Source organism: Babylonia areolata, chromosome 1 (assembly GCF_041734735.1).
Source record: "Babylonia areolata isolate BAREFJ2019XMU chromosome 1, ASM4173473v1, whole genome shotgun sequence".
Taxonomy (NCBI): Eukaryota; Metazoa; Mollusca; class Gastropoda; order Neogastropoda; family Buccinidae; genus Babylonia; species Babylonia areolata.
In genome coordinates, this window is record NC_134876.1 from 95,207,586 (window position 1) to 95,232,585 (window position 25,000).

The 25,000-nt window shown below is 40.3% G+C and overlaps 1 protein-coding gene and 1 long non-coding RNA gene across 4 annotated transcripts in view; both read left to right on the plus strand.

Moving 5' to 3' along the window:
- Positions 1–4,833, plus strand: part of LOC143294257 (uncharacterized) — a 9,807-nt gene extending 4,974 nt beyond the window's left edge. For all 3 annotated transcript variants that reach the window (XM_076605703.1, XM_076605709.1, XM_076605695.1), the window contains 2 exons: positions 1,291–1,419; positions 2,785–4,833. In XM_076605703.1, the coding sequence (XP_076461818.1) occupies positions 1,291–1,419; positions 2,785–3,005 (350 nt within the window). In that variant the 3' untranslated portion in view covers positions 3,006–4,833. The remainder of the gene's footprint in view (positions 1–1,290; positions 1,420–2,784) is intronic.
- A 3,414-nt stretch (positions 4,834–8,247) lies between these two features.
- Positions 8,248–23,306, plus strand: LOC143294280 (uncharacterized). Its single transcript, XR_013056883.1, has 3 exons — positions 8,248–8,541; positions 12,959–13,099; positions 18,279–23,306. It is a non-coding gene; the product is annotated as an uncharacterized LOC143294280 (long non-coding RNA).
- The last annotated feature ends 1,694 nt before the right edge of the window (positions 23,307–25,000 follow it).

A 25,000-nucleotide genomic window follows, 5' to 3' on the forward strand; every position in this document is an offset into this window, starting at 1 on the left:
ATACCGGGGTCACAAGGAATATTGGGGGGGGGGGGGGGAGGGGGGGGGGGGGGGGTAGTACATAACAAGATACGAACATAAATCGAAAATCATACACAAACACAGATACAGTAGAAATTAGGATACATACAAGTGCATATCAATATAAAAACTTGTGCATACTCACACATGCACGCACTGCACACACACATGCGCGCGCGCACGCACACACACACACACACGCACGCACGCACGCACACACACACACACACACACACACGTTTAAACAGAAGCTGCATATTACATGTGGATGGGGCTGATGGCTAGATCTTCAGGTAGATGGTTGGTGAGTGCACAATACTAGTTATCAGACTGGTTTGTTGGAGAGACAGGGCATTGACTGCTTTGTGGAAAAAGCTATTTGTGAAGCGATTGGTTTTCGTCCTTATACTTCTGTACCGTCGACCAGAGGGGAGCATCTCGAAAATCCCTGATTGATTTTGCTTTTTAGTGTAGCCGCTTATGATATATGTCTTCTAGAGAAGGTAGATCAGCCCCGGTGATATTGGTGGCAGTTTTTACGATTCTGCTAAAGGGCCGCAACTTCTGTCTTGGAAATGTTTCCGTACCAAACAGTAATAGCGAAGGTTAACACGCTTTCAATGACTGCTCGGTAGAAATAAACCATTATTTCTTTTCTAATTCCGAACTTGTGAGGCGCCGAAGAAAGTACAGGCGCTGTTGTGCTTTCTTAACAATTTTTTCCGTATTTTTCTCCCATTTCAAATCGTTGGAAATGATCAGTCCGAGAAATTTAAATTCGCTGATGATCTCTACTTGCTTGTCTTTAATGACAAGTGTGGAGGGGTCAGATCTGGTCCTCCTCACACACACACACACACACACACACACACACACACACACACACACACATATATATATATATATATATATATATATACGCATACACACACACGCGCACACACACATACACCCCCCTCCACACACACACACACACACATATATATATATATGTGTGTGTGGGGGTGGGGTGGGGGGGGTGCGTGTGTGTGTGTGTGCGTGTGTGTGTGAGTGTGTGAGTGTGCAATATCTAATTCCACCCTCCACCTACCCTAGCCCCCAAATCATCAAGAAACTCCCTTTACCACATCCTTTCTTGCCTTTTTTTTTTTTTTAAATCAACATTCAAATGTGATGTATGATACTTGAAGTAACTGTCTACACGTACCAGTATGTGACGGGACATAACATTCTTTTTGCTCTGTGTATAATTATGTCTGTCTTCCAAAGCCTACTTCAAAGCCCTCCAGGTTATGAGCGGCCTCTTGTTCAGCCTCTGCCTCCTTCAGCTCAACGTCTTCTGCGACAACTGCTTTCTGGACAAGGGCAGAGTACCCGCCTTCATGGCTTTCCTGTCCGGTGAGTCTCTCTCTGTGTCTCTCCCTCTCTGTCTCTCTCTCTGTGTCTCTCTGTTCTGTCTCTGTCTCTCTCTCTCTCTGTCTCTCTCCCTCTCTGTCTGTCTCTCTCTGTCTCTCTGTTTCTGTATCTGTCCCCCTCTCTCTCTCACTTTCTCTGTTTCTCTCCCTGTCTCTCTCTCTGTCTCTCTGTTTCTGTCTCTGTCTGACTCTCTCACTTTCTCTGTCTCTCTCCCTGTCTCTCTCTCTGTCTCTCTGTTTCTGTCTCTGTCTGTCTGTCTGTCTGTCTGTCTGTCTCTCTCTCTCTCTCTCTCTCTCTCTCTCTCTCTCTCTCTCTCTCTCTCTCTGTGGAGGTTTGGTTTTTTAAATTACTGAAGGTAAAAGAGTAAGGATACAATGCTTTTTTTTATCATCTAGCTCTCAAAGGAAGGGTGGGAGAAATGGGGAAAAAATCTATAAAGAAAAGAATAATGCGAAAGAAACTGTCATTATATCAAACCACAATATATACTGCAAATTATCGAAACACGAATATAGTTAGCAAAGACGAACGTAAGAGAGAGAGAGAGACAGAGAGGAGGTGATGGATGGGGAAGGGGTTCGTGTTGCTGTTGATTATTGTGGTAGTGGTGGTGGTGGTGGTAATTATTGTGACCTCTTCATTCTTTTTGATGATTTCAGACTTAGTAAATGGAAATATCGTCTGCAGTTTCATAATTGTAAAACTGATTGAATAAGGCGAAGCAAAATTAAAGGAGCATGACAGAAAGAAAAAGGAGAGAGGGGATTGGGCAGAGAGAGAGAGGGAGAGAGAGGGGGGGGGGAGGGAGGGAAGGTGACAGAAAACTCAGAACTAAAGATGAGAGAAAACTCAGAACTCAAAACTCAAAGTAAAACGTGCATTGACCTTTAGCAACAATACATAAAACCATTGTTGAAAGGGATGTGCGGGTGATAACAGCAGGGAAGAAACTCTTTTCATGTTTCGTATTTGCTTCTAGACAGACATCATTATATGAATAACCTAGATACATCTAACTGCATTGTAAGAATAACGACACATTCTCAGTTTTTGAACTAGTTGTTAGTCAGTCTTATTGAAGCGACAATTATATGAAAAAAGTATAAACAGTTTGTCCTCCTTCCTGGGGTTATGAAAAGAAAACATTTGTACCTTGAAAGGTTTCACTGTATAGCACTCGGATTGTTGTGTGTAGTGTGTGGTGTTGTGCTACTACACTGAAATTCTGCGACATATGTAAATGGGAATGGAGATGATGATGAAGTTTCAATATAAACTTCAGTGCAAGGGGCAAAATGAAATGACCATAGATAGACAGATAAAGATATATTGTTTTCTTCACAACAGTTCCGCTGGCCGCGACAGTCGTGGGTGTGGCCGGAGAGCACATACCGAAAGACGAAGGCCGCCTGTGGCAGGGTGAGGACCTGCAGATGGGTATCGGCTTCTACTTCATCATCGTCAGCCTCGTCATCAGCATCCTCCTGGCCATGGGCCATCTGCTGTATGACCAGTACCGGAGGAGGGAGGCACAGAAGAGCAAGGACAGGGACGAAGAATGCGTCTAGGAACAGTCATATATATATATATATATATATATATATATATATATATATACATACATACATACATACATACATATGATAGTCAGTCGTGTCCGACTATTTCCATCAGAACAGCAGAGGAGGCAACTGCTCTTCCGACTATTTGGGCTAGAATTTGATTATAGTGGAGAGTGTCTTGCCCAAGTGCATCCCCACTCTCTCGGCCAAGAGGGTTTTAGGACAGTCGGCGTTGGGATGGTTCCCAAAGGCCAACTAGCCCACAAGGCTGCAGCACTAAGAGCCAGTGCAATTTTGCCTCCTAGTTTAAGAGTCATAGTCCTTCACAAAAGACTAAGCTGTAAATGGTTGATAATACAGCTCTTACTTTGCTGTTGGCCCAAATGTAAACTTATGTGAATCTGTGATATAAGCCGAGTGTTGAGTCCACCAGCAAGGGAAACGCAAGTGCGATACGGGCCATACCCAAGTCTCTCTGCAAGAACTCCGTGGCTCCAGCTCCGTTGCCAGTGCTGGTTTCCAGCTTGGTGTCTGAAAAAGACAGAAGTCGCAGTTTGGGGGGGAAGGCCACAAGCTGAAGACTCGAACCACCTTTTTTTTTTCTCTCTGCCTCCTCATCTTCCTTCCCTGCGCTCCTTTCTTCATAATCTATCGCCTGTTGTTTTCTCGCCTTCCTCCTCCTCCCTCTTCTCTTCAACGTGAAAGCAGTCGATTTCTTTGGCAAGCGAAGAAGGGTCCACATCGGACACGTCGCCCAGTGAAAAATCCATTATTTTCCCAAGCAAAATGCCTCGCCGCAGATTTCAACGACAGTGACCGTGCCTTCACGACAGTTTTCCTTTTGCTGACCTCTCCCGAATGCATCACTTGGACAGCGTGTCCGTGGAGACTCTCTACTGTGATAACCTGTGCTCTGTCTGCAGAGCTTCCATGCTGCTCGGTCAAGAAAATGCAGGAAATCTACGAAGAACTACGGAGAAATAATATAATGTGTCGGCTTGCAGTTTCTGTATCGACCTAACTGTGGCACAACACATCTATAGAAAAAAAAACAATAACAAAAAAAAAATAATAAAAAAAAAAAAAAAAAAAAACCCACTGCAGACGAACTCCCACATACCGTTTCCATCCATTCCAAACGAAGAGAGAAAAAACAGAGAGAGAGACAGAGACAGAGACAAACAGAGACAGAGAGAAACGGACCATCATACCTGTGAATAAATATCCATTTATTGTATGATATCCCGCGATACACTTTGAGTATACTCGTAATTTTTGACAGAGCTTGAGAATGTGCTGAGAACTTCTTATAATATATGTATATAGATATGTGAATATCTCCTTTACCTGCAACCATCCCCTCCCAACTTCCTTTTTTTGTTTGTTTCTTTGTTTTCCTTTGATTTTCTTCTTATTAGCCAATAGCTTTTATGTTGGAAAGAAAATAACATGATTTTGTCAGATGTAACTTGACTGTTTAACCAGCAAAGTAGAGATGAAGAAATTGGCAGAAAGATTGAACTCTTAAACTCTCCATTTATTTATTAATTGTTTGTTTATACCACATAATGGCAGGCATTGTCAAAGACAAAGTGTTATGCTTTTACAATTACTTGTGTTGTAATCGTAGAAAAAAATCAAAGATTTGATATGGATTACAGTAAACGCACTTTATTTTCTAAGGTGTCCATACAAAATCTTCCTGGACTGTGCCAAGAATTATATTTTCTGGTATTTCATATTGATATCACACTGATATAATAAAACTTTTTGATGTCGTAATTGTATAAATACAATGATGTTATATGCAGCCATGATGGAGAATAAAGTATTTTACACAATGGCAAGTGATTGTAATTGTGGAAAAGTTAAAAATGAGCGTCGAAAACCATTTATGGCTAGATACGTGAATACCTGATCACACTGCCATACAAGCAGGTTAGGGCTGTACAGGGAATCAGACTGTACAACGGCTCGGACTGTACAACGAATGAGACTGTACAAAAATTAGACTGTACATGGGATCAGACTGTTCAACGGATCAGATTGTTCAACGGATCAGTTTCAGTTTCAGTTTCAGTAGCTCAAGGAGGCGTCACTGCGTTCGGACAAATCCATATACGCTACACCACATCTGCCAAGCAGATGCCTGACCAGCAGCGTAACCCAACGCGCTTAGTCAGGCCTTGAGGAAAAAAAAAAGAAAAAAAAAAGATGAATAAATGATATATAAGCAAATAGATGTAAAACATGAAGACACACATTCACATATACACCCACACATGCATAACAGATATGCACCGAACATGCAGTTTCACATATATGAAAGCACAGTCAAATACATATAAACGTACATGATCTTCAACACACACACACACACCACACACATTACCCTGCACCTCCTCTACCCCCCTCCTCCACACACTCATTTCTAGTCTACGTATCACAGCTTCCACGGCACACACACACACACACACACACACACACACACACACACACACAGATATATATATGTATATATATATATATATATATATATACGGATCAGATTGTTCAACGGATCAGATTGTACAATGGATCAGACTGTACAATGGATTACAATGTATATGTACAATAGATAAACTATCTCAAGAACTGACAAATCACGTCTTCTGAAATCATAATGTGCTGAACGGAAAGTGAATGACGATGAAACGGTCCAGCGTGATGAGCGAGATAACAGAGCTGATACCTCAATGGACAACAGAGACAGAAATCCAGCAACCTTGCGTGTCACACTGCTTTTCCATGTGTCATCGTGATAAAGATACCTGCCTCGTTCATCTGCTGCCCCGATGGTAGTAATGTAGATTCCCATAAAAATAGGTCAGCCATGTTCGGGTTGATGACAAACACACTATAACCACTTAAAGAGGACATGCTTCTCACAAACACACGTGCACAGAAACAGAAGACATTGCCAGTCATGGACAGATAGGTGATCAGCCACAGAACCCCGCGGTATGACCAGTATTGCAATAAATCTTCACATGATGAAGTTTCATTTCTTGGAGCATTGCAAGCTGACACACCAAAGTTGTAGGGAAGTATTTTACTACAGCAGAGCTTATAATTCTGTGTGGCTATGACCTGAAGATCAGACAGATCCTTGAATATATCCAGTGGAAACGTTTTCAAGGGACTACCCTCCGTATACAGTTCTTTCAATTGATGTGTTGTCTGGAACCCACTGGGGCTGATGGTATGGATGGAGGTGAAAGTTATGTTTAGTTTCCGAAGTCTGAAAAATGATGAGAAGACTTCAGATTCTAACAGTGTCAGAAATGTGAGCGACAGATCCAAGATCGTCAATGTGTGTTGCAGTATCGCAGCTGAAGAATCAGAATAGAGTGAGGTGATGGGGTTGTCGGAAAGAGACAATGCCTGAATATTCTCTAAGCTAAGAAACTGTGTCAGATTGACATGGCGTAGTTTGTTCACACTGAGGTAAAAAAAATTCTCAAATTCAGCAAGTTCAGATCAGGCAGGAGAGTTACGGAACATTTGGAATCAATCAGGTGAGAAAGTAAGGCATGACCATTTACATCGGACAGTGTCATACCAGAACTTGTGGCATCCAAGTAGCGGAGCTGAGGGAACAGTGCAGTGGAGAAAGCTCTGTTATTTTGTTTTTATTACACTACCAGAGCTCTTTCCATTCAGCTTAGGGAGGAGTGAATGAAAGCAATGCGACAAGTGGCAATGATTCTATACTGAACATAGGCTTATGCCACGACGAACACCATCGCCCAGATTGGGGATTCATCATCATCTTCATCATGATTACCTTTGTTGTTGATGTAGTCATTAGGATCATAATTATGATGATGATGGTGGTGATGATGATGATGATTTTATTGTCGTTATTATTATCACTATTAGCATTACCATCAATACGATTATGATGACGACGATAATGATTATTGTTGTTGTCGTTTTCTTCCTCTTCTTCTTCTTGTGCAGGGCCGGTAGTTTTCTTCCATGGATTGGCCGCCTTGAACTGTGACTGCAGTCTAAATTGAGTCATACTCCTTGTGTGCAGTGGAATTAAAGAAAGAAGATTCAAAAAGAAAGCTTCAAAATCGCATAAAAAGACAATAATTGTTTTCCCTGATCGGCCAGTTTGTATTTGTCACCAGGTCTCCGGAGATAAAACGCTGTCTTCCATCTTACTCTTCTTTCTTGTCATAGCGACAAAAAAAAGAGACGAACACACACACACACACACACACACACACGCGCGCGCGCGCACGCACGCACGCACGCACGCGCACTGAGATTTTGTCCTCCGGCACGTGCACGCTGTACAATCACCACAGCATTTCACTCTCTAGCCAAACATGTTCGTGAAAGCGGATATAAAATTTTCTATACGTATGTTAACACAGCGTGGCCGCAGAAGTAAAAAAAAAAAAAAAAAAAAAAAAAAAAAAAAAAAAAGCCACTACAAACTGGCGACGTTCAGCTCCGTCATGGAGATGGAGTGGATAAGGATCAGCGTCTTGACTGCCGTTGAAGACGGGTGAGTCCCGACGATGTTTGTCGGTAAGTGTCAGCTTTCTGTGTTCTGAGGACACGTTCTTTTGGGGTGCTTGCGCGCGCGCGCGCGTGTATGTTGTTGTTGTTTTTGTTGTGTTGTTTTTGTTTCTTTGTTTTGTTGTTGTTGTTGTTGTTGTTCGTTCAGTCCATGAACTGAGATGAGATTCTTCACCCTAACAAAGTGAAGGGTGAATCTGCCACAATCGACTATAACACTTCCAGGACAGTAGGGGAAATGGAAGAAAAAAAGAAACAAGACAGGTAAAGACAAAAAAAGAAGAAAGAAGGAAAGAAAGAAAAAAAAAAAAGAAAGAAAGAAAGAGGAGGAAGGAGGGAAGAAAATGCAAGAAAAGCAAAAAGGAAAAACAAAAGAATAGACAGACGTCAATAATTGATGTAAACCCTTCATAGCTAAATGCCTCCAGCTTGTCGACTTTGAAGGACTGAGAAAACCGGAAGCAACGAAAGACATCTTACGAGTGATAGAACTTCGCAACAGGCACATAGCTGGGGAACGATAGAAGGAGATCGCTATCCTTTTCTCCATATCTAGGGTTCTTTACAAACCACAGACCCGTGAAAATATGCATTTGCCATAAGTTATGTGCAAGGGCTTCGTGTAAAAACGTCGAGTGGAAGCAACGCCTCACTCGAACTGTCCCACCTCATAACTGTTGATTACGTTGGTGACTGTGTGTGGATGTGAACCACAGATTTGTGTTTTGCTGTGTCGTAATGGCTTTGGATTTAACAGTTCCCTCGTTGCTTTTTCGCGTGGCAATTTTGATTTATATGATCCCGTATAATGCATTGAGCACGACCTATGTGGGCACTGACGAGGGCAAAAGTTGGGGTTTATTTCGCGTATGCTATGACAAGGACTTGTATGACACTTTGTTAAAGAATAGTACGAGGAACAAAAATGACTTTCCTCAGTGCCAACAGATTACTGAAGATGTCCCAGGTTTGTAGAGTTATTTCCATTGTAACGCTGTTTGTAGGTGCAGGTTTGCTTACTTGTAGAATAGGTATGCGTGTGCATGGTGTGTTTTAACTCATTTGTGTAATTGCTCCATTTACTCCACTAACATCGGATGTTAAATTTCACATTTTCAAAGTGGGTTAACAACTGTTTCAGTCACTAAATCAGGCATTACTATTTCACTCACTTCCACACACAGGGGGGGTAGAGGTGCAGGGTAATGTGTGTGTGTGTGTGTGTGTGTGTGTGTGTGTGTGTGTGTGTGTGTTGCAGCTCATGTACGTTTATATGTATTTGACTGTGCTTTCATAACTGTGAAACTGCATGTTTGGTGCATATCTGTTATGCATGTGTGGGTGTACGTATGAATGTGTGTCTTCATGTTTTACATTTATTTGCTTATTTATCATCATTGTTGTCTTTTTTTAAATTATTATTATTTTATTATTATTATTACCATTACTACTACCTTTTTATACCATAATTATTATTTATTTATTTACTTATTTATTTATGTAAGCGTATCTATTATTTATTCACCTTTCTTTTTTTTTTCAAGGCCTGACTAAGCGCGTTGGGTTACGCTGCTGGTCAGGCATCTGCTTGGCAGATGTGGTGTAGCGTATATGGATTTGTCCGAACGCAGTGACGCCTCCTTGAGTTACTGAAACTGAAACTGAAACCACACGCGTTCATCTCACAGAATAACGATAGCCAAATAATATGTAGTTGTCGGCACAGTAGCAAGTTACCAGTCGCAAGGTACCATCTGAAACGTTTTGGAGAGAATCATTTGTCATGCCTGGTGTGACTGGAATTTCGTCTCTTGTGGATCGTTAGATACCTTGACAATGGCACAATCCTCTAACGCCACTCACCACTCCTTCCCCCACAGTGGAGAATCAGAGTTAAGAACATTGACTGTAAAACATTTGCCAACAGTTCATATTCGATACAGCTATCTCAAGATCCCCGAAAACTCTACGGTTGACACCACACAACATATTTCCTCTTCGATGTGACCATCCCATTGAAAACATATTCTAATTTTGGCCAAATGACTTTCAGACTGCAGCCCAAAGAGAGGCATACAAATGCGGCTACACTGTGGGCGGCAGCAAGAGCCGTGCCTCTTCTTTGCAGAACTGACGCTTCTGTTCAAGGCTGTGAAGATGCCAATATCGACAACTGTAAAATTTGTGTTGACTGGAGTAAGACCGGATGTACTTTAGAAAACACACTCAGTTACAGGTGTGACATTTTCTTGATGGTAGAAATGGGATATTTTAAAAATCCTTGGTCACACTGGGAGTCAGTCACTCACAGCACTGAGAAGGTTGAGCGGTTATCCTTGAGTCACGAAGACTGACAGATAAGATAAAATAAGAATAGCTTCATCATCCCAACTTAGAGGAATGTAATCAGGTGCAATATCACAACATATACAAGTAAACAACATGGAAACAAATGTAAAAGACAGATATTAAGAATATAGCGAAGACACGAGTGTAAAGGTATTGCGTACATCGTTTCATACATTCAGTCCAAACATTGCAGGTAACATCTCAAGTGTAAAAACAGACAGAATTTATAAACCTTATGTTTCAGTATATGAGCATAAAGTACTATATTTCACATTGGTTATAGACAAAGCAAACACATATATAGTTTTCAAAGCTGAAAACAATAGTTGCCATAAACTTCTTCGCACGCCCAATCTCACACCTACTGGCATACACACACACTCTCTCTCTCTCTCTCTCTCTCTCTCTCTCTCTCTCTGACACACACTTACACACACACACACAAACACAACACACACACACACACACACACACACACACACACACACACACACACACACACACACACACACACACACTACACACACACTCACAGCAATGGAGCACGACCCCCAAAAAGTTTGGAAAATACTATCTGAACTGAAAAATGCAGATAGTTCTACTCAGCCGCAGAGACACACATTATCTGCAGGTAAATGGATTAATCATTTAGAAAACTTGATAAGTAGTGAAGTACCCGTTGATAAAGGTAGGAAAGAACACGTACAAAAAGAACTTGATAGAATAAAACAGACTATGCCAGTGTTTGTCCTGGACAATCCTTTTACGATAACTGAAATAATGCGAGCCGTAAAGAGTCTCAAGACCAATAAAGCCCCCGGTAAAGACGGAATTACAAGCGAAATGCTCAAGGCAAGCATGTCCAACATCAATGCTACTGTATGCAAGTTATTCAATGCCATATTTCAGACTGGTATTTATTCCAGTCAGTGGAAAGACGGAATAAATGTTCCTATCTTTAAAAGTGGAGACCCAACCAATCCTAACAATTATCGGGGTATAACACTCAACAGCACCTTTGGAAAACTGTTTTGTCAAGTTATCAACAGAAGAATTGAAACATATCTAGAACAAAACGAGTTACTAATAAAAGAGCAGGCTGGTTTCAGAAGGCATTCTAGAACCACTGATCACATATTCATCCTGAAAAAGATAATTGACAACACCATAAATAAAAGAAATGGGCGTCTCTACATCTGTTTTGTTGATTTTAATAAGGCAGTTGACAATATATGGGATGATGCACTTCTTTTGAAACTAAACAACATTGGGATAAATGGAAAATGTTTCCACATTATAAAAGAGATGTACCAAAATTCAACTGTATGTGGTAAATCAAACGACGGGTTCACAGATTCTATCGCAGTTAAAAAAGGAGTGCTTCAGGGAAATGTTATTAGCCCCACGTTATTCAATATTTTCATTAATGACATAAGAGAATATATACACGATGACACCTCACCACACATCAGCTAAACAACCAAGACTCAGATCCCTTATCTGTTATATGCTCTCGACAACAAAAGTAGGACTAGACCAACTACATGAATACTGTCTGCAATGGGGGCTTAAAATCAACAGGGACAAAACAAAAGTAATTTTCACAAAAAAACGACCCCAAAATACCAGTGCTCTTTTCATGTGGCGATAACTGCATCGAAATGACGGATCGATACAAATACTTGGGAGTTATTTTTCATAAGAGTGGAAATTTTCACCTTGCTGAAGACCACTTAGCCAAACAAGGACATAAAGCAGCGCATGCTCTGAAACGCAGTGTGCAAGGGAAAGAAGTAAAGATGGATGTAATGACGCAGCTGTTTGACATTTTAGTCACCCCAATTCTCAGTTACGGCGCTGAGGTGTGGTTGCCATTCAATCAAACTGTGACAAACTTCTCCACGCCCTCTATGCTGTTTAACCAATTTGATGCCTTTCTCTCCGCAAAATGCCCATCAGAAAATGTACATGTCAACTTTTGTAGGAGTTAATGGGAGGACACAAAAGATCAATTAAGTTACCAGTCCTGGCAGAGCTGGGCAAATATCCCATTTCTCTGACCGCAGTGTGTCAGGTCATCTCATTTTGGGTACACATCATAGAATCAAAAGAAGATAGCTATTTGAGGCAAGCATATGATAATATGTTATCGATGAATTCATTGGAAAAAGTTCCTTGGCTTAATTTTATCAAAAAGATACTGGTTTCAATCGGATTCTCCCACGTGTGGGAGAACCAAGGCACACTCAGCATTAAGCGACTAAAATATTCAGTCATGAATAAACTACAGGATAAATATGTTCAATATTGGAACAGCAGAAAGAATGAGACCATTTCAAGGCTCTCCTTTTATTGCAAAATTGCAAATACATACATTACAACCTTACCTGATCAGCTGCAAAAATGCTAAACACAGAGGAGCACTATGTCGATTGCGAATAAGTGCACATGAACTTGAAATTGAGCGTGGACGTCACTACAACGTAACTAGGAAAGACCGGCTATGTAAATCATGTGGAGTTATAGAGGATGAACTGCATTTTCTGGACAAGTGTAGTGTGTACTCTGACTTGAGATCTCGTCTACTTGTGACAGTTAATTCCCAGTCTTCGAATCATTGGCCAGATGGCACTGGCAACACAATAATCCAAAGGCCGAGTTCTCTGTTGCCACAAAATTATTTCCAACCAGAACTGGCAAAATACATATATGAATGCTTTAAAGTTCGCAGTCCATAACTATGTTTTATGGAATATCCTGCATGTATGTGCTCACAACTTATTGCTTTTACTTTTTGTTTGCTTGTTGTGTTTAGTTTATAGTGTCCATAATTCCTATGATGGTTTTACGACAATTAAATGAGTTTTGAGTTCTGAGTTCTGAGTTCACACACACACACACACACACACACACACACACACACACACACACACACACACACACACACACACACACACACACACACACACACACACACACATTCAGAAGATCTTTAATGATATCATCGGATGAGATTTTTTTGTTGTTTGTTTCAGCATATTGCGTGGCTGTTTGGTGTTTTTTTATCATGCATTGCATTTCCGTCCTCATTTCGGTGTACGGTTTGGCCCATGTGATGAGTGCACCACCTTATGAGATCAACTACAAATCAGGAGTTGTTCTTTCATTCTTACCAAGTAAGTGTGATTCTTTCATTGAGCTATATACCTTCTTGGTTTTTCACTTCGTTTCTGTTTTATCATTGGAATCAATTCTTAGTGATAAGAGCTTCGCTGGTGGAAATACTGAACTTCTCGATGGCAAGTGTACATGGATGAGGACTACCCACCATATGAAATAGAGCTGATTACAATGTGTTTGTCGTAAGTGCTAAATCTACCACTAACCATAATTAATAATAATAATAATAATAATAATGGTATTTATATAGCGCTGAATCTTGTGCAGAGACTAATCAAAGCGCTTTCGCACCAGCCATTCACACGCATGCATAACTCTAAAACTGTAGAAACTAAAAGACAAGGAAGAGGCAGGCAAGGGAGGCTATTTTGGGAAGAGGTGGGTTTTAAGGCCAGACTTGAAAGAGCTGAGTGTGGAGACTTGACGAAGCGAAAGAGGAAGTTCATTCCAATTGCAAGGCCCAGACACAGAGAAAGAACGGCGGCCAACTGTCGAGTGTTTGAATCTGGGTATGCGTAAACGGAGTGGACCCGAAGCCGATCGTAGTGAGCGAGATAGAGTGTAGAGGTGAAGGCAGCCGCAGAGATAGGAAGGGGCAGTTTTGTGAATACATCTATAACATAGAGTGCTGATCTGGCACTTTATTCTGTGTGAGACAGGGGACGAGTCAGGCAGCAGAGTTTTGTATGCGCTGAAGGGACTGAATGGATGAAGCAGGCAAACCAGACAATAGAGAGTTACAGTAGTCAAGGCGAGAGAGAATGAGAGAAACGACAAGTCTAGATGTTGCGTCAGTGGACGGCACTGATGCGCCTCAGTTGACAGTAGCAGGACTTACATGTCTGACTGATAAATTTTTGCATGGACAGTGTATTGTCAAGGACAACACCGAAGTTTCTGACTGACCTGGAAAGAGGGATAGATGTAATGCCAAGTTTGATTGTGTCAATTGTGATGGAAGACAGTTTTTGTTTAGTTCCTATGAAGATTGCTTCAGTTTTGTCCGCGTTCAAGTGTAACTTATTTAGAGTCATCCAGTTTTGAATATATCATTTTTCTATTCTTGGTTGTTTTTTCTTTGCCACCACGTGGACGAGGGCAGCATATGATATTTAAAAAAAAAAAAGCTTCATAGGCTTATGTTTAATCTCATAAGTAAAAGTTTTGTCTTGTCATGCCTTGTCTTGCCTTGGTTAAAAACTATGGCTGGGTGAAAATCAGCATACATACAATTGTTTTTCGCACTGCGCCTTTCACTTCCGACCGCGGATATCCGCGGTTTGGGGGAAATTGCATTATCAAGTGTCCAGCCATTCATTTGCACATACTTACCTCCCTTCCATATGGCGACCACTTTGATAATTGTTCGAAGCAATTTCTCAGCAAGTTTTGGCTCGATTTAGATGCGGTTTTTTGCGTTTTATGAGCGAGTCAACATGGCTGCGAGAACGTGCAGTACAGAAGAGGTGACTAAAGTTTTGTTTGATTTTCGGCACAACGTCGACAGTAGCAACTTCGAAAACGTCATAGAAAACGAAAGTAATGTTGCTGATCAACTGAAGTGATTCTGATGATAATTGCATGCTACAAGATACATCAACAGGAAAGGAGCGGGATCGTAACAGAAATGGGTATAGAAAAACACCCTAATAGATTAGCTTGAAACCTTCAGTTGGGGTTTTCATCTACTATGAAACTCTCCAGATGAGAGCTTCAAGCCGAAATATTGTTTAAGATAAATTTGTGTTGTGGTATTGTGTTGGTTTGTGGGTGGGAGTATGTGAATGGTTATGAATAGCGTTTATGTTTAAAACAACATGATAGTGTAGGAAACAACATCACTGCACTTGGTTGTTGTGTCTACTTGCTCTCTCTCTCTCTCTCTCTCTCTCTCTCTCTCTCTCTCTCTCTCTCACACACACACACACACACACACACACGCATATTCGCGCACGCTTACGCTCACGCACGCACACATACACACACACACACACACACACACACACACACACACACACACACACACACACACACACACACGTTCACAGATTATGTATATCAGTTAAGAGATCCTGATAAAGCTGTCGAATTTTGGATAAATACATTATCTTCTATAACAAACATGCACAATTTATTAAGAAAAGAGTTAGACAAGAAACAAAACCACCATGGATAACAAAAGAAACTGACATTGAAATTCATTATAGAGATTATATGAAGATGTATGGAAATAAAGTAAACTCCATGAAACGTAAATCGAAATATAATTATTATTATAATAAACACGTGGGGAAAAAGACAACAAAGCGTCACTGATGTAACAGCAGATCAGTTAAATAATCATTTGCAACCATTGCTGAAAAAAATATACCGAAGAAAATTCATGTTCAATAATAAAAATGTGGGAAAAAGACAACAAAGCATCACTGATGTAACAGCAGATCAGTTAGATAATCATTTTGCAACTATTGCTGAAAGAATTATACCAAAGAAAATTCATGTTCCATTTCGTCTTCAACCAATGACTGTCTTGGATGTATGTCAAAGCCTATCACAACTAAAACAATCTGGCACACGAGCTTTGGACGGGTTAGATGGACAGATATTAAAGCTTTCTTCCCCTGTTATTGTAGATACTCTGACATATCTTTATAATTTGTGTATCGATAAGAAATGTTTTCCTTCTAAATTCAAGCAGGCTAGAGTCATTCCACTGTACAAATCAGGTGATTCTTCTGATCCATCTAACTATAGGCCAATTTCTGTCTTGTCTCCTCTGTCTAAACCCATTGATAAACATTTGCAAAAATGTTTATATTCTTATCTCTTTGACAACTAATCCATGAAGACCAGTCTGGTTTCCATAAAAATCATTCTTGTCATACAGCCCTCATACAGCTCACTGACAATTTTCTACATAACATAAATGAAAATAAATTCACAGGTCTCCTTTTCATAGATTTTGAAAAAGCTTTTGATGTAATCAATCACTCCTTGTTACTACGTAAATTAGAAGCTTATAAATTACCACCAGAGTATATTCACCTTGTACAATCTTTTCTTTCTGATAGGAAGCAGTTAATAACAATAAATAATCAAACCTCAAATTTTACATCAACTAAACAGGGAGTACCACAGGGATCCATCTTAGGACCAATTTTATTCTCCACTTATGTTAATGACTTACCTTGTTATATGAAATGTAAATGTGAAATGTTTGCAGATGACACATCCTTACATTCAAGCAATTCAGACGCCAGTAAACTAACTAATGAACTCCAAGATGATATTCGGAAACTTAATGACTGGACACACTTGAATCACATGTCCCTGAATGCTCAGAAAACGAAGTGCATGTATGTATGTGCACGACAAAAAAGACAAAAAAATGAAACATAACTTCAAACCACTATTCCTAGGCGTCAATAAAATTGAAGAGGTAGATTGACATAAAATTCTGGGCGTCATTATTGATAAGGATCTTTCTTGGACTGATCATACGAAATACTTAAGTAAACGTCTCTCAAATAGAATACTTCAACTAGCAAAAATTTTAAAAAAAACCTTAATGTCCATTCACGAAAGCTCTTCTTCTGTGCACATGTTCTGCCAGTAATCGATTATGCGTCAACTATATGGGACAGCTGTAGCCTCTCAAACTTGAAGTTTATTCACCGTATGTATAAAAGAGCACTGAAAATAGTATTGTTGAAACAGAACTCCCTGACCCCAATGGACTATAAACAACTTAATATATTACCTTTTCACAACAGGCTGTACTTCAACAAAGCTGTTTGCATGCATACTGTTATGTATGGAAATGCTCCAAAAAAGATTGCAGACACTTTTAAAACTAATGAACACAGACACAACCACATGCTCTGCATACTCAGACCAAGAAACAACCTTTTACAAATCCAGCTTTCTGTATTCTGGTGGAAATTTATGGAATAATTTCCCAGTCACTCTGAAAAGTATCGTAAATAAAAACGTGTTTAAGAAAACTCTGAAGAAACACCTCATTGAAACTATTTTACAGTAATGCAAATTTTGATCTGTTAGTCTAATATTCCTATTAATTTTGAAATGTTTTGTATATGCTTGTGTTGGCAAGGATTTTGCACTATATGGGAGAACATGAGCATGTGGATGGGATGAGCATGGTGTAATTGTGTCCGAGAATTTGTGTTCAGTGGTTGGTGTGTGTGTGTGTGTGTGTGTGTGTGTAATGGAAATACAATATATATATATATGCATTTTGTTGTTATTGTTGCTCTTCATCTGCTTGTTTCTTCTCTCTCTCTCTCTCTCTCTCTCTCTCTCTCTCTCTCTCTCTCTCTCTCTCTCTCTCACCCTCCTATTTTTTCTTCTATTTTTTCTTTCTTTTTAATTTTTTTTTTTTCACTGATGGCTTGATGTAAAAGAAAAAAAAATTTAAGCACTTCTTGCTTATTCAATTTACCATCACGAAATAAAATCTTGACTTGACTTGAGATACTCACAAACCCGAAGATATAGAGCTCACAGATCCAAACTGGCTTTCACATTTCAGTGACTTCAGTTATAAACACACCTCTGGTCTCTCTGGCTTAGGTCACTGAGAAGAAGACATGATCTAAATTCAGATCAGATTCAACGAACATAATTTGTCGAAAAAAAGGACTTATTATCAGTGAATATCTTGTTCTTTGCAAATTGTGAATTGTAGGATGGACACACATTATTGGCATGATGATTACTAAAATTTTTAATGAAAAATGCTCGTACTTATTTGCATTTTTTTACTATCTTAGACAGGGTCCTGTCAAATCCACCTCTTTGGTGGGAAACATTGTCTCAATGTAACTATCATTTTTAACGTCCAAATGTTTCACACGAAAATACGACTATCATTTTTAGCTCAAGTAGTTTTTCTTGTAGTTTTAATTTGGCCATTGCTTTTATTTTAAATTATGGCATATTTTCTCAGTATAACCTGATCGCTGGTTTTAGGTCGTTTGATTTGCCAGTTCATTTATAGTATGTACATACAAGCTGACCTATAGATCTAGATCCTATGAAGATCCTCAGAATATTTCATCGTATCTTCGTTCTAGGTCTGATGAATGTCCTCATGATAATTTTGCTTTTTTCAGTGTGCTTTATGTTGTTGTTGTTTTTGTTTTTTTCTAACAGCACTTCCAGTGACTGTTATGCTGTCCCTCTTTGGAACGCAGTACAAATATGATCACCGGTGGAAGGACTCAAATCCATCCCTGGGCGCCACTTTTTGGGCATATACCGCTGTAGCACTCATTGAATTTCTTATTTATTTAATTTTCTGGTTCAGGAAGGGATGGCGTTTGGGATGGATCGCGAGGTGTAAAGCAGCGCTAACTCCGAAGTTGGTTTTCGGGCCTGGAATTCAAGACCCAGGCCGGCAAAGACGTCTGTCAGGTGACAGTTCCATTTCCATCGATAGCAGAAAAAGGATGGCAATCTTTCACACTGAGCATTCGGGATCAGAGCATTCCAGTTCAGATGCTGTTGAGGATCCTCGATCATCTTTCAGAAACCCCGCATTCCTTGCTGATTCCACCGTTCTTCAGACTCGCTTATAGATTTTGTCAGCAACCATGCTTACAGCGATTCCTTAGTTGATCTCTCTGTTGTCCATGTCTCCAATAATTCCTCATTTAACTCCAGTCAGTCTGATGCTGCAAAACGTTAAAAACACCTCGAACAGAAATTGAAGAAATAGTACGTCCACGAAGAACTAGATCCTTCTCTTGGTCGCATCCTATGCCACCAATGTGTTTCGGCAAGTGCTGTTTTCAGAGGATCCATTCTTAGCCCCTCTGTTCTTTAGCCTCAATCTCTAGGCTTTTTTCCTGGGAGCTCTTAATCCAGAAGATTCCTTTGTTTCCCACTCTGCTGAACGGTTTGAACCCCCAGTGTCTGTCTAAAAATCATGCCACCCAACAATTCCTTGATCAAGCCTGGCCCCTCTGAGACCAAACAATACCGCTTACGAAAATACGAAGATTCATAAATCACAATTTGCACGTTACATCCACCGACCTGAAACACCGGAGTGGTACATCCGACATAACGTCAAGAGTTCGCTCGTGTCCATTCTCTGCGTCGGTCAGGCGTTCATTTCCATGTGGACCCTCAACCTGTAGATTTACCGCGTCTCGTGTCTTGCAGCTAAAGCATTCAGAGTTGTATCAGGACCACACTGAACACATCCAAGGATGTTGCTCTTCACTGGTGCCCTTTGAAGATGATGGGGAGAGAGATGCCTTTTGAAGGTGATGTGGAGAGAGATGCCTTTTGAAGATGATGGGGAGAGAGATGCCTTTTGAAGGTGATGTGGAGAGAGACAATTTTTCAATATTTTCTTCTGGTATCTCCATTCAGAGCGTTATTTCTTTTCTTTTATTTATATAATTTTTTATGAAGCACAAATGATTTGTTAGTTTTACAAACCATATTTATAATAACTTCAGTTTTAGAATAAGTATCACCTTCCGGAGATTTTGTTTCAGTGAGTGCCGTTGAATTATAAAAGCAATGCTCGAGTGTGTATATGCCTTTGGGTTTCAAATTATCTGGATATTGCCGTACTGCGCTTATATTTTGTTCTAATTGTGTGTCATTTATTAAAGAAAAAGTTAATTTGCTGTGGTGTTTTTTTTTTTTTGTTTTTTTTTTTGTTTTTTTTTTAAAACTCTGTTCAAAGTTTAAGTGGAACGGAAGATGATGCTGTGTTGAAATGATCTTTTGAACTATGTTTAACTGACCTTTTAACGTTTGTTTAGTTACTCCCTGGTTAGTTTTAATTGTGGCTGGCCGCACAATGATTAAAACGCTTAGATTTGGTCCTGTTAACCATTCAAAGAAAATATATTGATAGGCTCGAGTTTTTAAAACTATGAATGCTTACGCATGTTTTACCTACCAAGATCTGATGACTTACGGTGTCCGGTATTTTCTTCTTGTAATTCACACTACTTTATTTCAATTATCTTTCACTTTTACTCTCAGTCTGCATATATCGAAATTATTTCTGTGAACGTGCTCTGTGAAATTCTTTTTCCAAGGTTTTAGAACAGCTAAACACGCGTGGAAGAAAATGATAATAATAATAATAATGGATACTTATATAGCACACTATCCAGAAATCTGCTCTAGGTGCTTTACAAAAACGCTTTTGAAAACATAAAACATTATATCTATGTTACATACACACACCAAAATGTGACCACACACACACACACACACACACACACACACACACACACACACACACACACACACGCACGCACGCACGCACGCACGCACGCACACACACACTGCATACATACATTTGAACATACATGTGTATCTAACAGCTACCCTAACACATACGCACACATAGGCAGACACAAACTTACATAAACACACGCACACACAATACACATTCATATACATGCATGTAATTATGTACACATACATATGTATACACAAATAGTCAAGCACACCTAACGAAAAGGAAGTGGACCTGCCACAATTGAACTTATTGCTGAGGGAAAAGGTGAGTTTTGAGAGGAGATTTAAAAGATGCGAGGGAATCAGAATGACGGAGGTTATCAGGGAGCTTGTTCCACGTCTTTGGCGATTGAAAAGAAAACGATCTGTGTCCATAGGTCTTACTTCTGACGTGAGGTATCCTGAGAAGTCGAGTATCAGAGGAAGAACGGAGCTGGCGAGACGGGGTATAGATATGGATAAGTTCAGAAAGATACTTGGGGCCAGATCCGTTGACTGCAGAAAAGGTCAGAGTGGATAGCTTATAGTCTATTCGATCAGAAACAGGCAACCAGTGGAGAGACTGAAGGAGAGGAGAAACATGGTCAAATTTAGAAGCTCTGCAAATGAGTCTGGCAGCGTTATTCTGAATTCGTTGGAGTCTGTCTAACAGGTATTTGGGAAGGCCGGCCAAAAGAGAGTTGCAGTAATCCAATCTTGAGAGAACCAGAGAGCATACAAGTGTCTTGGTTGCATCGGTTGAGAGATAGTGGCGGATAGAGCTGATTCTACGCAGTTCCAAATAGGCAACTTTACAGATATTCGAAATGTGCTGTTGGAAGGAAAGAGACTGGTCCAGGATTACACCGAGACTGCGAACAGAGGCAGAAAGTGAAACAGGTGTGCTATTGATCAGAACAGAGTCAGGAAAGGAAGGATGTTGACGAAACTTCTTTGGACAGGTTATCATAAATTCAGTGATGATCAAAATAACCTGCTTCATCGCTACAAATACTGTGTTTGTACTAGTTATCTGTTATATTCATTTTGTGAAGCAATGTATATTGCTCACATAAATGTTAAGCGAGCCTAGTATTTTTCACTGAAATTCATTTTATCCTTTCTGTTTGATTTGTCATTTTGCTCATCGGAATTCACTTCATTGGCAAAGACATTGATTTTCCCGTGACAGGAGACTGCTGTAACGGTATTCCTTTTTTTCCTTATCTAATGTAAAATGTGTTTGGGCTTTGCACTGAATGCGTCCAAATCAGCTGACAAATACATTGATGAATGATTAATTTTGCTGGCCAAGACTTTCGAGTTGTTGATCATCTGCATGATCGTTGTAATCAAAACGTATATAGATGTTCAAAGTTGTTTTTTTCTGTTATTGTCTTTTGTGTGTGCGTGTGTGTGTGTGTGTGTGTGTGTGTGTGTGTGTGTTTTGTTTTGGGTTTTTCCCCCGTTATTTCCTGCATGTAGGAAGAGAACTTTATAATGTCACTCCCCCTCCCAACTGTAACCTTTGCCTTATACGGAAAAAGAAGCTTGTTGTTCTTATATCATTCTGTATCTGATATTTAAAAAGTCAGGGTTTATTTCTGTTGTCTGGAATTTGTGGTTTGCACAACAGATTTGCTTGAAGTGCTCTTTGCGAAAAAAAAAAAAAAAAATCTTTCGCGGTTCTTTCATCTTGTTTGTTCTACAATTTACTTTGTCTAAATTTAACGTTATTTAAAATCTTCCCACAAAACTGTTTAAGAATAATGTTCCAGTTTCTTTTTCTTTTCTTTTTTTCTTTCGCTTTTTTGATGGCTCTGTGTATGTAGATGGCTTTCTGCATTTTGTTTATTATAGCCATATTTAAAACGAATTTCGCTGATTCATGTTTTTTCTCTCAATCTTTCCTAATGCCTGTGTGAATGTTATCATTGTCAAACCAATGTAGAGTGGGCTCTGTTCAGTTTGATTCAGAATGTCGATTTCAGGCAGACTTTTCACCAGACAAATGCAAACTGGCTAAGAAAGAAACATTTTGTTGTTATATTTTCCCCATGATGTTAACTAATTTGCTATTTATTTGATGTGTGGATGAATTGAATCACTTTTTCAATCTTCGGCATCAACTGCATGATTTTTATTATGTTTTTATGATTATGTGTGATCTTGATCGCATTGACTACTACATTCACTACTTGCTGGTTTGCCTTCTCAGTTGTTGTCAAGCCGTCAGTACAGCAAGATTCGCTTTGAGAAAGCGAAAAATAAAGTAAATGTTGTAGTTGTTGGGGTGGGGTTCTATCTTCGATACAGCTTTGTCAAGAAGAGGGTAAGGAAGGACGAGAGGGGGAGAAAAAGGAATGAACGCCGTACACAGGGTCGTTTTGCAGAGGTTCTCTATTTCGATCTCTTCAGATTCAACGGGGGAGAATACACGACAGTGCGTAACAATGCGCGTCAATGCGCGAACGTCTCATCAGTGTGACAAAAGGCAAAAGATTGAAACACAAAGACCCGTCCGGTCCAGCCGATTCTCACGCTCTGGCTTTCAATTGCTGTGACGGAATCAGCTAAGCTATCCAGAACTGTACTCACTGACACTGAGGAACGATGATCATAATAACATCATATTCATAAGAAACACGCAATTGCTTCCCATAGTATCACAAACAACAACACACACGCGCAATCTCAACCACACTTTCATTCAAAGTGCCACAAAAATAATTGCTATTTCATAAATAAGAGAGATGGCACGTTTTGAGAAAGCGAAAAATAAAGTAAATACGGGAGATGGCACCCATTCCAATGTACTCGAATGTATTCAAAAGCAAGAACGCATGAGACACGCCTGTATGTTTACATAATGGCTTGAATGTTTGCACGATCAGAGGCTTGAGCCTACACACGTTTATTTTGGTTTTTGAAATAAAATAGTGTATTCCCTTACTGCTGTGTGTGTGTGTGTGTGTGTGTGTGTGTGTGTGTGTGTGTGTACTGTTTTGAGTTGTGTGTGCACATGCATATATGTATGTATATGCATGTGTTGGTGTCTGCTGCTTGTATGTGTGTGTGCTATAGTTTTAAAAAAATGCAGGCATACGAATATGGTTTTTATTTCTTTGCGTCTTCTTTTTTTTTTTTTTTTTTAATCCCCCCCCCCCTTTTTTCTGTCATCTGTTTCTAGTTTTCTGTACCGTTGATCACTGCACCTGTACAACTACCTTGTATCCATGCGGACTTGATAATAACTGGGCACTTTTATGTCGTCTGCTCAAAATAGGAAACGCAGGGCATTGCATTGTGTTGTATTGTATTGTATTACTCTTTTGACGGGCGCAACAGCCGAGTGGTTAATTAAAACGTTGGACTTTCAATCTGAGGTTCGAATCTCGGTAACGGCGGCTGATGGGTAAAGGGTGGAGATTTTTTCCGATCTCCCAGGTCAACATATGTGCAGACCTGCTTGTGCCTGAACCCCCTTCGTGTGTGTACGCAAGCAGAAGACCAAATACGCACCTTAAAGATCCTGTAAACCATGTCAGCGTTCGGTGGGTTATGGAAACAAGAACATACCCAGCATGCACACTCCCTAAAACGGATTATGGCTGCCTACATGGCGGGGTAAAAACGGTCATACAGGTAACAGCCCACTCGTGTATATACGAGTGAACGTGGGAGTTGCAGCCCACGAACGAAGAAGAAGAAGAAGATTGATCTTTTGTTACAACAGACTTCTCCGCGTGAAACCCCGGCTTTCTCCCCGTGGCAGAGCACATCATCACAGTGCAGCACCCCCCATGTCCCCGTCTGTAGGTGGGTTGTTTTTGTTTGTTTTTTTGGGGGGGGGGGTTCTTGTTGTCTTGGCTTTCAGAATTTTGCCAGGGACAGCCCCCTTTTTGTTATCATGGTTCTTTTTAATGTATGCTGCACGCGGAGCCTGAAAGACTGGTACCCAGACCACCGCTTAAGACTTAAAGGAGGAGGAGACTAAAAAAAATAAAAGAAAAAGAAATCCTGATCTGGAGGAGACTAAAAAAAATTCTGATCTCTACATAGGACTCGAACCATTAGACACTCGCTTCACACCCCCATATCCCCACCCACCCCACACCACCGCCCACCCCTACTCATATCCATCCACACACACACACACACACACACACACACACACACACACACACACACACCAACCCAACCACACCCACACCTATCCACACACCCACCCACCCACACACACACCTCCACAACCCACCCCTACCCACACCCATCCACACACCCACCCACCCACACATACACCTCCACAACCCACCCCTAACCACATCCATCCACACACACACACACACACACACACACACACACACACACCAACCCAACCACACCCACACCCACCCACACTTACCCACCCACCCACACACCCACCCACCCACACACCTACCCACCCACACGCACCCCCCGCCCCCCACACACACACCCACCCACTCACCTCCACCACCCCACCTCCCCACACACCCATACATATATATATATATATATTATATGTGTATATATATATATATATATATATATATATATATATATAATAGTGGACGAACAAGAAGAAAACAAAACATGAGAAAATT